At 38.3% G+C, this 16005-nt stretch overlaps 1 protein-coding gene across 3 annotated transcripts in view; it reads left to right on the top strand.

The window, feature by feature from the left end:
- LOC149017110 (binding protein) overlaps window positions 1-16005 on the top strand; it is a 77286-nt gene that overhangs the window by 48855 nt on the left and 12426 nt on the right. For all 3 annotated transcript variants that reach the window (XM_089151429.1, XM_089151430.1, XM_089151431.1), the window contains 14 exons: window positions 4280-4541; window positions 4764-4955; window positions 5040-5258; window positions 5397-5573; window positions 7629-7744; window positions 8856-9320; window positions 9462-9675; window positions 13315-13536; window positions 13717-14193; window positions 14271-14612; window positions 14695-15147; window positions 15272-15318; window positions 15448-15541; window positions 15673-15879. In XM_089151429.1, the coding sequence (XP_089007555.1) occupies window positions 4280-4541; window positions 4764-4955; window positions 5040-5258; window positions 5397-5573; window positions 7629-7744; window positions 8856-9320; window positions 9462-9675; window positions 13315-13536; window positions 13717-14193; window positions 14271-14612; window positions 14695-15147; window positions 15272-15318; window positions 15448-15541; window positions 15673-15879 (3487 nt within the window). The remainder of the gene's footprint in view (window positions 1-4279; window positions 4542-4763; window positions 4956-5039; window positions 5259-5396; window positions 5574-7628; window positions 7745-8855; window positions 9321-9461; window positions 9676-13314; window positions 13537-13716; window positions 14194-14270; window positions 14613-14694; window positions 15148-15271; window positions 15319-15447; window positions 15542-15672; window positions 15880-16005) is intronic.

Here is a 16005-nt window from a genome sequence, read left to right as displayed (position 1 = left end):
CATAGGTTTGGGTATCTTTCCCCCCTAGCTTCGCTAGAGACCTCATCATTTGGCTCCCTTCCCCCTCCAAAACCTTCTCCACCTCATCTGGTTGGAACCTCCTCATATTCCATAACCCTAAGCCCCCTAGCCCCCATTGGTTTGGTTTAAAGGCTACATTCCCCATCACTCCCTTACCCTTTGGAGGGCCTTGCCCACCCAATCCTTCCTTGTTGACCACCACATCCTTGCTAACCGCAATTGCATCCTATGTTGGAACGGTTTGGAGAACCTTGAACACATTTTATTTTCTTGACCCTTCTCCAGATCTATCTGGGGAAAAGCCTTAGCTTCCATTTAGCCCCGTTCGGGGCGATCCTATGGGTTTTTTTTAGATTGGTCTTGGATTTTGAGAAACTTTTCAAGTTCTTCCATTTGCAATCAGATTGGTAAGCTAGTGTACTGTTCCTTGATACATCACCTATGGTGGGAGCACAATCTTTGGAGATGGATATCCAAATCCCGCTCTATAGACAGGATTTGGAATGCCATCTATTTTGATATATCTTCTAAACTGTTAGCTATGCCCCATCCCCCTGTTGATGATACCCCAAGGAACAAGCTTATTGTCGTCTCTTGGGGTCATAATTCTTTTTTTTTGGTCTTTTGCTTAAAGGCTTTGTTCTCTTGTCTTCTTTCATTTAATATATTTATTTATTCATCAAAAAAAAAAAAAAACAACTGTTAGGAAAACTACTAATAAAATATCAGCGGGTAGTTGTTAAAATTTTCAAATAAAAATATATTTACTCTAGGCGTATGATCTATGAATGTATGTTGTTGAATTTTTCTTTGAGTCCTATTTTTTTCCTGGTTTTAAAAATTAATTTCCAAATGATGTATTTTGAAAAAAATTGTATTTTGCACGAATGATAGATAACATTGAAAATAATATATATGAGACACCATCACTCTAGTGTCGAGTTTATTTTTCTATTGTTAATGATTTATTTCAATTGTTTAAAATAATTTAGTAATTGCTGTAATTATTTAAAAATTGATAAAAATACCAATTACTTTATGTTTTGTACTTAAGAAATTAGTGGAATATTAGCAAGGTTTGAAATATGAACCGGCCTCAAAACCGAGATATGATCGAAACTTGCAAAATTTTGGTTGAAACCTGGAATTTCCCCAGGTAGTTTTGGCAGCAAGTTTCATGGCTTTTTAGTGTGTTTTTGGTCTGATTTCATGCATACTTACTATTTAAAGCATTGTGCATGTGTTTTGCGGAAAAAATCAAATGGAAGGGTATTATTCAAGTGTTGTGTACAATTTGTTTGAGTGTCATTCTATTGCATACACTTGAAGTATATAATTTGTTCAAGTATTAATATACAATTTATTGCATACTATAAATGTTTGATACAAAATTACAAATAAATAACCAAAAAAGATCCTATGCTTTAGTTCTAAGTTGAGAGCCTGGTTGGTTCCATCCCTTGAGACACGTACTCTGAATACTTGACCTGATCCATCCCCATACCCATATGCAAACATACTGTCACCAAAGAGTGGTATTTTTTGGTGAAAAATAGCTTGAAAGAGGCAAAAATGTGGGGTGATGGTTGATATTTTGACCAAAATCACTCTATGAGTTCTGGGAAATTTCGTAGAACTTGACTAAGATACGGGAGTGTAAAAACTAAACACCATGAAATAGCGAATCAAAATAGAAACAAAACGAAAACACATAGAAATTTAATATGGTTCACACATCAATGTGGTATGCTACTTCCATGGGCAAAGAAGAAGAGTTTTTCACTATGTAGAAGAAGAAGAGAAGGAGATTTCACAAACATTCACCAAGAACGGTGTTACAAGAACTCTCACCCAAAACCCTAACAAAAAATCCCAAATCTCTCAAATAATATGGTAGGTGAATATAAGATACATATATATAGACTCCAATCAGGTAAATGGGTCGACCCATCGGGTCTCCAAAAACGATTCATTTGGGTCGCCTAGCAAAATATGTCAGTGTGGATCCATCTTCGGAATCAGGTACACGAGTTTTGGTCGCCTAGAAACATAACAAGGAGTTTTAAAGCGTAGCCCATCGGTCTCGAGGTTTCTCCATATAGGTTTCATCTCAGTAATTTCGCAAGTTTTGGTCGAAATGTGTACACTGAGTACTAGTATTAGTATGTATGTAATTGTTGTTGTGGTTTATGCTAAATGTTACATTGATTACAATTTTCAACTCTTTGTATTTGTAGGAATATATTTGGTTTCTTCATTAGTAAGAAATCAATAGTATTTTTCATTGTTTTTTCATGCAAATTACCTCATCCATTGTGTTTATTAGGCATTAAATAGGGTTTATGCAAAACCTAGGTCAAAAAGCAACCAAATTAGGGCTAAAGCCTGGGAGCAAAATTTCCAAGAAAAAGTACCTGCTTTCGGCCCATCTCACCAAAATTTTGGCCATATCTTGGTTTCGAGGCTGGCCAAAACTGCCCTAGAAACCATGATTCGGAACTTGCTGAAGAGATTAACCTTCTACTGTAGTGCACTGAGGTTTTTGCGAATCTGTGATATTAAGAAATGGAGATCTCCCTCTGTTTGGTTGTAAGAACTTGCTTTCAAAGCTCATAAATCTGAGCCCTTGTTTCCAACCTTAACCATATGTCCCGTAAAAATGTCTGGCAGCTGTCTAAATACTAGTAGCAGGGTTCAATAATAGAAAAGTCTATCAATAATAGGAAAGTCTGATGCACTTCAGGTTTCATGGAACAAATTAGGAAGGCTAACGCTATAGAGACATGTGCAAGCCATCAATCCTGAAGTGGACCAGGTGTAATTGGCTTCACAGATGTTCCTGTAATATGGCCAAGAAGGACACCACTAATGATGGCAAAATTGGCTGATCTAGTTAGGTACTTGTGTCATCTAAAAGTGTAAGTGGAGAACCAAGAGGCTGGTAGTCATCCTTATTGTCGGGTTCAGATATTGTGGTTGAAGATCCTGTTGTCGTATCTGAAGCAGTTATCATCTTGAGTGGATTAAGAAGTCAATTGCAACATGCAGTCCAGCAGCAGAATCAGATTTTTATGCTGGATAAAATACAATCTTAAGGGCAGAAAAACAGATTGTAGGTCTGATTGAACTGTTCTAGTTTGTTGGCTAGAATACAATCTCAAGAACTGATAGATTGTAAAAGGAAAATCTGCCTATACTTATCCTTCTCTGTAAATTCAATCCACCACTGCCGTGTATTTTAGTTTCAGAAGAAACAATACTTAGATCTTCCACAGGCTGAGATCTCCAAGGGGGAAGATCGAATCTTCAGGTATTGAGAAGAGCAATAATAGCACAGAATTTGATCTTACTCCCTCTGTTTGTCAAGTGAAGAGTTGGGAAGAAGAAGGGCAGCAACTAATCCATCAGTTTCCCCTTAGTGCTGCCCTTAAAGTTGGAAAAGAACAGAGAATGCTGCAATGTGCTGAGAACAATGCTGCAGATGGTTTGTGGATTGGACCTGAAGAGCTATAACTCTGGTACCATGTTAAATCTGAAGCAATTGAATCTCAGGATGTTGTGTTTCATTCACAGTTCCAATGGGGTTTGCAGAGAGTTACAATCTGATGGGAAACAAATCAGAACTGAGGTAGGAAGGCGGAGGTTGAAACCAATTAGGAAAACAACCAAAAGAAGGGGAGAAACGAGAATCTTGTGCTAACGCAATCCCAAGAGGTATTGCTCCCAAGAATACCTCTGACGCATGTGTGTGTATATATATAGGCTTTGGCCCAATGGTTGGTAGACCACAGTTGTAGCCTGAGGTCAAGGGATCAAAACAGCCTCTCAGCGAAAATTGTTGAGGTAAAGCTGTGTAGGAAAGCTGCCCCCCCCCCCCCCCGACTCTGGTTGTGCCGAAGCCTTTGGCACCAGGTTTGCCCTTTTTATATATAGTGATAACTGATAATAATACCTAAAAAAGGTTGTGATGATTACTTCTGGTCGTCATTCTAGCCACTCATTATTTTTCTTCAGTCCTTTTCTGAAGTGTCTGTTAGTAGATAATATACTTGCCATAGTGGATATTGTCAACTCTTAATCATTGAATATATACTGCTAATTGTCAGACTGAGACTCTGATTGATGACCTGAGATGCACTTGACAAATATTTTAGCAATGTAATGTATGGTGAGTGTTCAAGTAGTAATTCTGTAATTGTATGCTTTATTGATCATCTTGCTGTTTCAATTTACATACATTTTCACTGGCTGCTCATAGGGAGTATGAACCAATAAGATTGCTCAGTTTGCAATTGCTGGGAAGACTCTTGGTTGGCCTTCCATCTGAGAAGAAGGGTCCCAAATTTTTCAATCTTGGAGTTGGAAGATCCAGATCTCTTTCAGAAAGTCATAGGAAGGTCAATACAAGACCACAACCAATTTTTCCTGCAATAGCTGATAGAATTTTCAAGTTTCCACAATCAGATCTTTTGTGTGCAACCTTGTTTGATGTTCTTCTTGGAGGTGCTAGCCCAAAACAGGTAATGTAAAAGATTTAAAGCCTTTTATTATTTTTTGTTTTTGTTTTTGTGGGTGTGTTTGTGCGTGCGTGCGTGTATTTGTGTGTATGTGCACCTGTGAATAGATAACCTGCAGAAGCTTAAGTTTCTTCCTTGTTCTGGTATCTGGGTATTCATTTGTTTTTCTGTACAACGGAAATTACCTTCTAACTAGTGACTGCCATGCCTGCGACTGGTATTCAGGTCTTACAGAAGCAGAATCAAGCTGACAAGCAGAGGAGCAAGGGAAACAATTCCCAGTTCTTCCTTCCTGAGATGTTGGCACTTATTTTCAGATTTCTGTCAAGATCTCAGGACACATCTATAAGAGTGAAAATATTGAGGGATTTGCTCGATCTTCTTGATTCAAATCCTTGCAATATTGAAGCTCTGATGGTACTGCATGCTACTGGTTTCTTGTAGAATGTTTATCCTTAAAACTTCTACAACTTCTCCATAATTCATCATATTTTGTTTTAGGAACATGGTTGGAATTCCTGGTTAGCAACATCTGTCAAGCTTGACGTACTTAGAAGCTACAAAGCTGTGCCAAGGGATGAAAGTGATAGTAGGACAAATGAACAAAATCTTGTGAGGAACTTATTTTGTGTTGTTCTTTGTCACTGTATACATTCTATGAAAGGTGGCTGGCAGCATTTAGAAGAAACGATGAATTTCCTACTCGTTCAGTCAGCGCAAGTATGTAAAGAACCCCAGGCTGGATATTTATCCAACCCCCCCCCCCCCCCCACCAAAAAAATAATTAATAGAAATAATGTCCTTAACAAGTGTTTCAATGAATATTTTTATCAAAGGATTCTTTTTAAGTGCCTGCAGGGTGACATTTCTTGCCGGGACTTACTTCGTGATGTCTTTGAGGATTTAGTTGCGAGACTTGTAGAAATATCCTCAGAGGACAACATTTTTGTGTCACAACCATGTCGAGACAATACACTATACCTCTTAAGACTGGTTGATGAGATGCTTATAGAAGAAATTGGTCATAAACTTCTGGTACTCTACTTATCTTTCTTTGGTTTTATTTTCTTTAAAGAGCTTAAACTCAGAGTTTAAGGGTTAATATAGTTTCGCCAAGTCAGCTTTGTCCATGAGACATGATTGTTTGAAGCTATATCCAGTTCTGGTCTATGTAGCATGTTAGTTTTCCCTGGAAACACTTTCTTTGCCTATTTCATTCATGATAAATAAAGCTAGTTAATGGAACAACAAGAAGAACAACTCCGCCTTTCCCAAGTCCCAACTCAGTTCACAACATGGATCCTTGCTCTCCAGTCAGCTCTAATCGAGGTCATACTTTATTCAATATCTAAACCATGTATGTCTTTCCTCATATATTGTCATTACTTGTAAGCACTTGTTCAAAATCTTGATCATGAGAAACATCTCACCAACTTAAAAAATGAGTTGGCTTGAGATCTGGGCGAGAACTTGCTGAGTTGGTGGATTTTTTATCTCCAACGTGAGGGGTATTAGGGGTCAATTGGAGCTGAAACTTTCTGTTGAGCCTGTTCAGCACTTCTGAATACATTGGTGACCTCAAGTTATGAAAAAAGTAGTGTAAATGTAAGTTCCAGTTTGGACCCCAAGTGGGAAACCACTATGCTGAAATGAAACCTTAAGATGACCTATTGTACTCATCATATACTCAATACTCAAAGTTTGAAATTCAAACAACTCTGATACATTACGTATGTTAATAGCTCAAACTATAAATTTAAAATGATAGTCCAAACATCAGAATGAGAGTTCAGATTTGAGATGCCATGCGCTAAATGCATGGTTCTGTCTCGGACATCATCTCATCTTACTAAATGGAAAAAGACAGATATCTTGTAAGATCTCAGCAAGATCTCAAGAGTTCTCTGACCACTCTCATAAGGTCATTTAGAGTCTACCCTGGCTCTATTAGTTCCTTCAATCTATATCAATCACTCCTACATACTTGATCTTCCAAAGGCCTCTGTTGAACACATGGTACAAAATTTCACAGAAATTTCAGTCGTTTTGAGCCTACCAAAACGAAACGTAGTGCAAAATGAAATTGAACAGCTGATTCAAATTTCGTCGAAAATTTAGACAAAATTTTGGTACTTAAATGAAATTTCGGAAATTTTGCTGGTTGTAATTGTGAATTGTAATTTGTAATTGTTGACTATTTCTCAATATTTTTTCTTGCATTTTATTGGAAGTTTCAATGTTTTCTTGTATATCTATTTTTAGATCTGTGAAAACACATGATCTAGTTTTCTCTACATATAGCTGACATCTGCAAATCAAGAAGACCAGTTTATGTTAGATTTTAGTCAAAATAGCATTGCCGTTGTGTCTTAATTAGGTTATACTCCAAAAACCAGGTGAAAAAACCACCTAAAACACCCCGACACTATCATAACTCAGTGTCGAAATGAAATCAAACCTTGGTTGAACATGGCCATGGCATGTCAAATGACTTAGATAAAACACACAGATAATCGGAAAAAATTTAATCAACAAATAAAGTATTTGCACTAAATTGCCAAAAACAGAAGTTCCAGCGTTTTCTTTTCATTTCCTTAATATGTGCTGTCCATAGCTGACATTGCATTGCTTCACTTTCTTGAAGTTTTTAAACTTGGAGTTATGTTGACTAGTTTCAAAGTTTCTTGGTTATAATTTAGTTATTTATTCATCCCAAAAGAAAAAAGAAAAAAAAAAAACACTAGTTTCACCAAGTCAGCCTTTGAAATCAGAAACCTTGTTTTATATAATATCCAGTTGGATAAAATGGAGCTCATCATAAAAAAAAATTTCTCCTAATTCATTCACGACGAATAAGATGAACCAATAATTGGATAAAATAAAGTGTTCACAGAATTACCAAAAATTGTTTCACTTTTTGTTTTCTGTTGTCCTTGGTGTGCTCTGTCCGTCCTAATGAATTATTAAAGGACCCTTTCTCTAATACAATTTAAGTAATCATGCAAGTTGTGTTGGTTATTTTCAATTTGGAATTATACATGAAGTGGCTGAAATTGCAATGAAAAGTTACTTGCTTTTTTCCCCTTGCAGTATCCCGGAAGTAGCTCTGATATTTCCCCTGATTCTCTCGAACTAGAAAGCCAGTATGATCTAAGCTCTACTTTACTCGAGTCCTCTCGAGGTGAAAATAGTGACAGAACTCATAGGTACTCTCAACTTCTTTGTCAAATGTTGTTCTCTTTCAATTATTTATTATGTGGATTTACCAGAGTTGATGTTTTATGCTCAGTATTGTGGAAAATTGCTGCATAATTCTTCTGTTCAAGTTGAAATGGTCATATTTTGCAGTACCCTTGTAGTCTGGTATGAGCTTGTGAAACAAATAAAGCCCATTACTAATGTTATGAAAACTGCACAGGTTATAATTTTTCTGCTTGTAATTTGATTCTTTAACAAGTGTATCTCTTCTGGAATTGGTATTGTGAAAGCAATAAGAAGAACAGGCATTTGGAAAGCAGTGCTCTTTCCCCCAATCCTTCATAGGCCTTTCAGTTCTGCTTAGTTTAATGATTTTTAATTCCAAAGTTGTTATCCATGATTTTAACTTGGTATTAATCCCTACTTGTGTCTCATCTATCAAAACAATATTATCTGCAAAAACCATACACCAAAGAACCTCATCTTGGATATCTTTGGTCAAATCATCAATTGTATGGGCTTAGAATTGATCCATGATGTGGCCAAATTGTATTCAGGAATTCACCACCTTATCCCCAACTGTTCTTACACTTGTCACTGAACCATCTTATATGTCTTTAACTATGTCTACATATTTACTTGCAACATTTGTTTTCTCTAGTACTTGCCAACTTAGCACTCTAGGGACTCTATTATAAGCTTTTTCTAGGTTAACAAAAACCATATGAAGATCTTTCCTACATTCTCTACACCTTTGCATTAAGTCTCCTAATAAGAAAACATTCTAGTTAATCTCCGTCATTGAGGCAGTGTAGGTGGATAATTGTGTCAAAACAGCCTCTTAGAAAAATTGTTCAGGCAAGGCTGCATGGGAAAAATGCCCCCTTGGACTCTACTTGTGCAGAAGCCTTCAACACTGGGTTTGCCTAATTGCATTTAGATAAAGTCATCATGTTTAATACTATACATATATGGTAACTGCTTTCAAACATTATTTTAGTGATTCAACTTTTACCGAAATGAGGGTTTTTACTATCTTTTTTTCTCTCTTTTGAGGGCATTATGTTTGATAATCTTGTTACTCCATTTTGTGACCTGGAATTGCATCATGGTGTGTAGGAATGCTGAACTCGATAAGCAGCCTCTATTGAATGATGAGGACACCATGAATGAAGACTGGTGGATTTTATATGACAAACTGTGGATTATTATTAGTGAGATGAATGGAAAGGGGCCAAGCAAGATTCTGGCCAAACCCTTATCAACGATTGGCCCATCTCTTGGACAAAGAGCCCGTGGCTTAGTAGAATCCTTAAATATCCCAGCTGCTGAAATGGCTGCTGTCGTTGTGTCGGGAGGAATCACCAATGCTTTAGGTGGAAAACCCAATAGAAGCGTTGATAAGGCTATGCTCTTAAGAGGGGAAAAATGTCCAAGAACTGTCTTTCGACTTGTTATCTTATATCTGTGCAAAGCCGGTCTAGAAAGAGCCTCAAGATGCGTTCAGCAGGTCATTCCACTGCTTCCCTGTCTTCTGGCTGCTGATGATGAGCAAAGCAAGAACAAACTGCAGCTCTTTCTTTGGTAGGGATTCTTCTGTTCTTAGTTTGGGTTTTTTACTTGTGCTTATATCTGATATTCCACATTTTTTTATGTTAACTTGCCTGAAACAATGTTTTTAGGGAGGGAAAAAAAAGTTTTACTTTTTGTTGCAATTTTGTGCAGGTCCTTGCTCACTGTTAGGTTGCGATATGGAACAATGGATGATGGGGCCCGTTTTCATGTTATATCGCAGTTGATTCGAGAAACAATTAACTGTGGAAAATCCATGCTTGCAACTGGTATTGTGGGCAAAGATGATTCATCGGATTCAGTCAGCAATGTCAAGCAAGCAAGCACCATTCATGGTTTAATTCAGAAGGACAGAGTCCTTGCTATGGTCTGTTACATGATCTTATATAACTTATTCTCATAATTTATTTCATTCTGCCTTCTTTTGAGTATCCCTGCATTTATCTTGCATAATAGAGCCAGATCATCTTTGATCGAGTTTAGTTCCAAATTATTGCTAAAGCCTCTCCAGTGGTGTACAAATGCTTTGGACATGAGTCTTCACTCTGTGCCCGCAACCAATTCTTTGTGAAGCTCCTGCGGAGATCATCTCTCCTCCAAACCATTGGCAAGCCTCTGTTGCAAGTGACAACCCTGAAGCTGCTACCATGGTTAGCACTTCCGTTGCTAACCTGCCATACTATCATGGATTAGGATTCCATACCTGAAGATTACTGGCATTGTGTGGGGTCCAGGTTTCCTGTTGACGTAAACACAAATTTTAGTGTTTGAGAATTTGAAATTAAACCCTAAAATTGGGTCACTCCAGGATCCTCTTTCTGTGAAGCAAAGCAGTGTTCTAAGGTTGTAGAAACTTGTGCTTGAAGAGCTCTTGAGGTTGGCAAAGGTTCGGATTAGGTCTTGGAGGTTTCAGCCAGGCTGAGGGTTGAAAGAATGTGGGTTTTAGGGGCTAATACTATAGCTGTAATTGGGTTGCAGACAATTACAGACCTGGGAATTACGTATAGGATTTGGTTTTTGGGTTTTAAGGCTGAATAGAAGGGTCTTAGAGTGTAGGTGGTTGCTACAATGTACTTCCAGAATTGAAATTCCAGGTTAGGGCTTTAAGGGATGCTGTTTCAGGGCTTGGTTAGGCTTAGGAGGGGGCTTTTGTTACTGTTTTGTGATTTCAGGTTAAGTCTAATAAGTTTAGGTCAGTTCTAGATGGATTAGGATGTGTTTGAAGAGTCCTAAAGGGTTTGTGATTCTTGGATTTGATTGAGGCTAGGATCGAGTGAGGAGAAGGGGTTGGGATGCTAATCCTAATGGGTAACATGCATGATTTACCACCTCAATGGCAACCACATTATGTGGGGTCCATCGTAGATTGGATTAGATTTCATTTTATTTTATTTCTATAGCTCCCATTTACTAGATTAGGATATTACTTTCTATTTTTATATAGCTTGACTAGCAAGCAATGCCTAGGAAGATTTGTTCTCTTTCCTTCTTGTTACTTGAATATCAAGCAAATTTGTTTTGGGATAGTTATATTTGAAGATCTTGTAACCAAATATAGGGATATTTGAAGATCTCTTTAATCTTGAAACATTTCAATAATAAATAGACCACTAAGGGGGGAGAGTTGCATCTTGCACAACTCTCCATTCCCTCCACCACTTCTCTCTTCTTTCAGCTCTCTGTTACTCCTAGTTATTTTAATTTTAGTTCTGTTACATGGTATCAGAGGATTGACTACAGATCATGTTTTGAAATTAGAAGCATTGCTGGTTTGAGAGTAGTTTTTAGGTTTTATTGTTTGTGGTGACACCTTACTTCATTTGAGAACTAGGGTTTTGATGAAGATTGATGAATTTACATGAATCGCAACTAATATTGATTCATCTTGTTATTGTTAGTGCTATCAATTTGCTACTATTGTCTGAAGATATATCTCGCTTTATTTACAGTTCTTTTGAGAATTAGCTATTAATTGCCACACATAATGCTACATGTGGGGGAGATGAGAGTTATTCTATATCTACTGTACTCAAGATTTGTTGAAGAGTATTATTTGTAAAGATCTTTATCCTCCTAAGATGGTATTCTACAGCAACACCTATCTACTTAGTTGTTTTATCAACCTACTAGGTCCGTAGTAATTCATACTACCTTTTACCTACCTCCTTGGTCTGTAGTAACCCGCATTGCCATTTTGTATATCTACTTATTCCATAGTAACCCATACTACTTTTACCTACCTACTTGGTCCATAGTAGCATATATTGCCTTTTTAGGGTTTGGGAGGGTGGCTAAGGGTAGGGAAGGGGCTGGGGTTGTGTATGCTTAATTGAAGTTGAAGGTAGGCTGCTAGGGTTGGACTGCTGCTGCTAAGGTTGGCTGCTGTGGCCCTCCCAAGAAGACCACAATTTTACTTGCCTTTAAACTCATAATTTTATTCATCAAATTCAACTCACCATACAATGAAGTAAGGTGGGCTATTTATAGCCTTACAAGTGGAGGGAAAAAACTTGGACTCTAATAAGGAAATCTAATCTCAATTAGGGAATCCCTTATAGACTAGGATCCCCTTTAAAACTCAATAACAACCACAAATAAAAAGAAACCATCTAAGAAAATAACACCTAATTATCCAAAAAGAATCTTAATTTAAAATAGATTCCAATTGGGGCTCTCTAATTTTGACCAAGTATCTTGAACCACCCACCAACCCCCCCAAAAAAAAGCCAACCCCCCGGGATGCCAAGGGACCCAAAAAAACCATGCAAGGACCCAAATAACTTGTAATGGCCCCCCCCTTTAGGATCCTGAGGCCTAAAATGCAATGATTCTAGGGCTTCTTCTTTTGATGTCCTTGAGTAGGCATCTTTTATACCTAAATCCAATCACCCTTTTTCGCCCTTTCCTTTTTCCTGGGCGGGCTTCGCTTCTATTTCCTTTCCTTCTAATGTATCTCCCTCCTTTAACAGTCTTTGGCTAAGCCTAAATCCTCTTCTTCAGCCCAAACCCCCTTGGGCCTTCACCCTCCCCTTAAGTCCAACTTGATCCCTGATCTTGGGGGCCTTGTGGACCTATCACTTCCTCAGCTCAACTTATTTTGGATCCTAAGCCCCTCCCTTTTAATCCTTCCCACTCCTCATCCGGATTATTTATTACCCTTCCACCTCTTAACACCACTTGTAAATGTAATCCCATTATCTACCCTTCATCACCTCTTCCATGCCCTCCTATTTTGCAGGGTTTACTGTTGACAAGGAAATAAGGGGTGGGCCTTGTCACAACGGTTGGTGGACTGCACTGGTATCCCCAAGGTCAAGGCATCGTAACAGCCTCCCAACAAAAATTGTTGGGGTAACTATGTAGGGAAATTGCCCCCTTCCGCCCCCCCCCCAACCCCAAAAAAACCCCGAGACTTTCCTTGTGCAGAGGCCTTGGACACCAGGCTTGCTGTTGAGTAAGGAAATCGGTGACCATCCCGTCTGTCACAGGTCATAGGATCCTGGTTAGGGAGTTTCTTTTGTCTCACTTGGGTGCCCTCTTCCCTTTTTTATCCCCCAAACCTCCCTTTCCTTGGGTTGTGACTTGTCCGGGCTCCTCCCCTTCTTAGGTGGCCCTAGTCTCCCCTTCGTTTGGCAGTACTTGTTTGTTTTTTTCCTTCTTCCACACCCCCCTCCCCCAAAAAAAAAAAAAGACCAAAAACTGCTTTTCTTCTTCTCTTTTTCGTTTTCTCCTTGGGTAATGAAATTATGTATGCATACCAAAAAAAAAAAGCTGAGAAATCTAGAGTCATAACTCATTGACATGGTTGACTTTTTACCAATCTTTGGACTTGATTGTCACGGACAGTTTGGGAACCACCAAAATCCTATTAAATATGCAATTTTCTAACATTAGAGACATTGTCAACTTGATCCTTTTAGATTTCATATTGGATTTTACTATTTTCATATTCATGTTGTAATAAATCTTTGGAAGACTGTTTATCCATCAATTTACCACTGCTCAGATTGCTGATGAGGCTAAATACATGAGCACTTCGAAGGCTGACCGTACCAAACAATTGCATGAGCTACGGGGTAGGATTGATGAAATCACCTCTACTGAATCTAACCAGAAAAGAATGTTTGAAGATGAGATACAAAGTAGCTTAAGCAACATTCTTGCTTCTGATGATAGTAGAAGAGATGCTTTCCAGCTCGCTCATGATGAGGATCAGCAAATTGTTGCTGTAAGAATATAATTTGCCTTTTCTTTTCTTTTTTCGGTGAGATGTATCTCTCCCCCCCTCCCCCTCAAAACTCCCCCCCCCCCAAAAAAAAAAAAAAAGAAAGAAAAGAAGACAAAAAATAATAATAATAATAATCCGCAAGCTTAGCATATATGCTAATAATCCATTTTTCTTGAACAGAAAAAATGGATCCACATGTTTCGTGCTTTAATTGATGAAAGAGGTCCGTGGTCAGCCAATCCCTTTCCAAATAGTACCATTACACATTGGAAACTTGATAAAGCAGAAGATATGTGGAGACGTAGACCAAAATTAAGACGGAATTATCGTTTCGATGAAAATCTGTGCCATCCTCCATCTACTGCTTCCAACTGCGATATTTCTCGCTCAGTTAGTGAAAGCAAAACTAGTTTTGGGAGCCATATTCCTGAGCAAATGAAACGTCTGATATTGAAAGGACTGCACAAGATCACCGATGAAGGAAGCACGGAGCCTAGTGAAAATGATGCAGACCAAAGTGACCCCAAAGCCTTTGCCCCAGAGGATCTTTCAGACCAATCCTCAGAACTTGTGAAAGAAAGCTCAGAGCAGAAGGATATTGTTGTTCAAGATAGAAAGGATCCTTCTTCCAGTACAGCAGAGGCAGAAATTAGTGAGGTATGCGAATATTATGACGTGATTATGGTATCCCTCTACCGACACTGCTGCTTATATATCATTTCCTCATTTTCCAGGTTCTCCTATCTGTTCCCTGTGTGCTTGTTACACCAAAGAGAAAACTTGCTGGGCGTTTGGCGGTCAAGAAAAGTGTCCTTCACTTCTTTGGTGAGTTTTTGGTGGAAGGAACCGGAGGATCATCCATTTTTAGCAGTTTTCATGTTTCAAGCAGCTCTGACTCTACAAAGCCTGACCAATTGGGTGGAGTCCAGAAGCAGAAGTTATCAAAGTGGCCCCTGAACTCTGATATAGATCCTGAGAAAGGAAACTCTATTGACGGCACAGATATGGCCGATGAAAATATACTTAAAAAACAACCAAACCAAATTAAACGCCATCGTAGATGGAACTCTTCCAAGGTAGGAAACTGTAATGCTTTAACCATCTAATTTACATCTTTCTATAATACCTTTTAACATGTTTCTTTTGCCATTATGGTAGATCAAAGCTGTTTACTGGACTCGTTATTTGCTAAGACACACTGCAATAGAAGTTTTCTTCAGTGATTCATCTGCCCCCATATTTTTGAATTTTGCCTCAACTAAGGTTGCCAAAGATGTTGGGACATTGATAGTCTCCTGTAGAAATGAATCATTGTTCCCAAAAGGAAGTGCCCGGGACAAGAGTGGAGTTATTTCACTTGTAGATAGACGTGTTGCGGTGGCTATGGCAGAAACTGCAAGAGAGAGCTGGAGAAGAAGGGATATGTCCAACTTCGAATACCTAATGATACTCAACACCCTCGCAGGCAGATCCTATAATGATTTGACTCAGTATCCCGTCTTCCCTTGGGTGTTGGCTGATTATTCATCTGATAAACTTGACTTTAACAAATCTTCAACTTTCCGGGACCTTTCAAAACCTGTAGGGGCTTTGGATCCAAAAAGATTTGAGGTGAATATCAAGTCTTCTTTGAGGTGATTTATGTACTTTTAATTTGAACTAAACAGTTACACAAATGAAGGGAAGTCATCTGTTTACTATCATATCTCTTGTATTTATGCTTCAAAATGTGCAGGTTTTTGAGGATAGATATCGTAACTTCTGTGATCCTGATATTCCAAGGTAACTGTTAAATAACTTTTTGGGAGTTGTTATTGTTTTCTTTATTTATCTACATGTATCATACAAACGATTCTCATCTTGTGATCCTCTGTGATAAATGCCATTTTGCCCTTTTGCTTCGGGTTGCAGTTTCTACTATGGTTCTCATTATTCAAGCATGGGGATTGTGCTCTTCTATCTGCTTAGATTAGAGCCCTTCACAACTCTGCACCGTAATTTGCAGGTAGTGTGATTTTCATACCTAAACCCTCACTGATTGACATATTTAATGCAATCTGCTGGCTTTCACTTGATTTGCTTATCTGTACTGTATCTTGGAAATTTGTTTGAATTAATGTGTCACTTTTTGGATAGGGGGGTAAATTTGACCATGCAGATCGCCTGTTCCAAAGCATTGAAAGCACATACCGGAACTGCCTTTCTAATACAAGTGATGTGAAGGAGTTAATACCTGAATTCTTTTACATGCCAGAATTTCTTGTGAATTCAAACTCGTATCATTTGGGCGTGAAACAGGATGGTGAACCTATAGCTGACGTTTGTCTTCCTCCTTGGGCTAAGGTATGTGAAGTCCTGTTTTAAAATTTGACTAAAAGTGCCATTGTAAGTTTGTAACACATCCATCACATTCCACGTTTATCCAAATCTATTGTTTTGGATGTGGGGAAGTGCTGTGGGATCTAGGGG

Source organism: Hakea prostrata, chromosome 4 (assembly GCF_041222555.1).
Source record: "Hakea prostrata isolate BN-2017 chromosome 4, UWA_Hpros_2, whole genome shotgun sequence".
Classification (NCBI taxonomy): Eukaryota; Viridiplantae; Streptophyta; class Magnoliopsida; order Proteales; family Proteaceae; genus Hakea; species Hakea prostrata.
Note: the sequence above shows the minus strand (reverse complement) of the source record. Positions and strands in the feature narration are given on the sequence as shown.